At 47.7% G+C, this 1813-nt stretch overlaps 1 protein-coding gene across 1 annotated transcript in view; it reads left to right on the top strand.

The window, feature by feature from the left end:
• Window positions 1–1813, top strand: part of TOP3A (DNA topoisomerase III alpha) — a 33834-nt gene that overhangs the window by 10666 nt on the left and 21355 nt on the right. The window contains 1 exon segment of the mRNA XM_003791047.3: window positions 1085–1112. Coding sequence (XP_003791095.1) covers window positions 1085–1112 — 28 coding nt within the window.

Genomic DNA, 1813 nt, shown 5'->3' with positions numbered 1-1813 from the left:
TTCTTTGGTCACATAAAGAAATCCAGAGTGAGGTAGCATCTGTGACTCAAGCTGCTAAGGTGCCAGCCACATACACCAGAGCGGGTTCAAATCCGGCCCAGGCCTGCCAAACAATGACAACTACAACCAAAAAATAGCCAGGCGTGGCCAGTGCCTGTAGTCTCAGCTCCTTGGGAGGCTGAAGCAAGAGACTCGCTTAAACCCAGGAGTTTGAGGTTGCTGTGAGCTGTGACACCGTGGCACTCTATCCAGGGCAATAGCTTGAGGCTCTGTCTCAAGAAAAAAAAAAAGAAATCTAGAGAGATGAAAGTCACAGATGAACAAGTTAATTTCATATGGTGATAAAGGCAAGGAAAAAAAGAAAGAAGAAAAGGATAGAGAGGCCCAGGGGCAGGGAGGGGCTGTTCTGGATGTAGTGGTCATGAATGGCCTCCCAGAGGGGAGACATGTGAGTAGGGGCTGGAGTAAGGCTGCCAGGGTAGGGGGAGTGGGGGGACAGGAGAAGCTGCATCTTAGAATATGTGCAGAGGCACACGATAGGCCAGTCAGTGGCAGAGCAGGGCTGCACCTTCACATTTCCCAGCCCTTGAACTGGTTGTCCATTTTGTGGTGCCACTTCCTATCAGTCAGCCTGGTCTAATCCAAGGGCTATACATAATGATGAACCTCTGGGGTTGATGATTCTTGGCTGTAGCCTACTGACAGGACTGTTACTAATTTGGTAAAGGGAGTGGTAACTGCAAAGCACCTGGTGTACACCAGGCATGCTTTCCTTTTTTTTTTGAGACAGAGTCTTACTTTGTCCCCTTCAGTAGAGTTCTATGGCATCATAGCTCACAGCAACCTCAAACTCTTGGGCTCAAAACAATTCTCTTGCTTCAGCCTCCTAAGTAGCTGGGACTGCAGCCATCCAACTATTTTTAGAGACAGGGTCTTGCTTATGTTTAGGCTGGTCTGGAACTCATGAACTCAAGCAATCCACCTGCCTCAGGCTCCCAGAGTGCTAGGATTACAGGCCAGAACCACCACACCTAGCCAGGCATGCTTTATTCCTGATACTTTGTTTAATTTTAATAATACAGAGTGGCGGCTCCATATACCAAGGATGGTAGGTTCAAACCCGGCCCGGCAAAACTGCAACAAAAACAAAAAAATAAATCAGCCTCATGCTGTGACTCACACCTGTAATTCAAGCACTCTGGGAGGCCGAGGTGGATGGATTGCTTGAGCTTACGAGTTCGAGACCAGCCTGCGCAAAAGCTAGACCCCGTCTCTACTAAAAATAGAAAAACTAAGGCAAGAGGATCACTTGAGCCTGAGTTGGAGGTTAGAGGTCACTCTACCCAGGGCGACAGCTTGAGACTGTATCTCAAAGAAAAAAAAAAATTTTTTTTTAATAATGCCTATGAGGGTGGTGATGCCATCCCCATTTTACAGATAAGAACAGTAGAGAAAGTAGTGACTTACCTACAAACTTAAGGGGTGGCATGCAGCAGAGTACTGGGTCCCAGCGTGCCCCTGCCCCTTCTGCAGACCACTCTGCTGCCCCTGCCTAGGAGTCACCCACACCACACTCACCCTGGACTGTTGGGTGTCTCTATTAAGTAAAAGACCTATAGTGTCTCTCCCTCATTGGGGTGTGGTGCAGGGACTGTAGCAATGGTAGGTTATGAGCTGATGAGTGACTGGCATCCAGTCTCTTGAGACAGAAGTTTGGATTTTGATAGATGAATATTCTCTTTAGCAAACCACTTAAGCTGAGTTCCTTGTTCATTTATAGCAGTGCTTCTCAACGTTCCTAATGCCACAGCCC

Source organism: Otolemur garnettii, unplaced genomic scaffold (assembly GCF_000181295.1).
Source record: "Otolemur garnettii isolate 467f Iridium unplaced genomic scaffold, OtoGar3 scaffold00046, whole genome shotgun sequence".
Lineage (NCBI taxonomy): Eukaryota > Metazoa > Chordata > Mammalia > Primates > Galagidae > Otolemur > Otolemur garnettii.
This window is presented reverse-complemented; position numbering and strand designations above follow the sequence as displayed.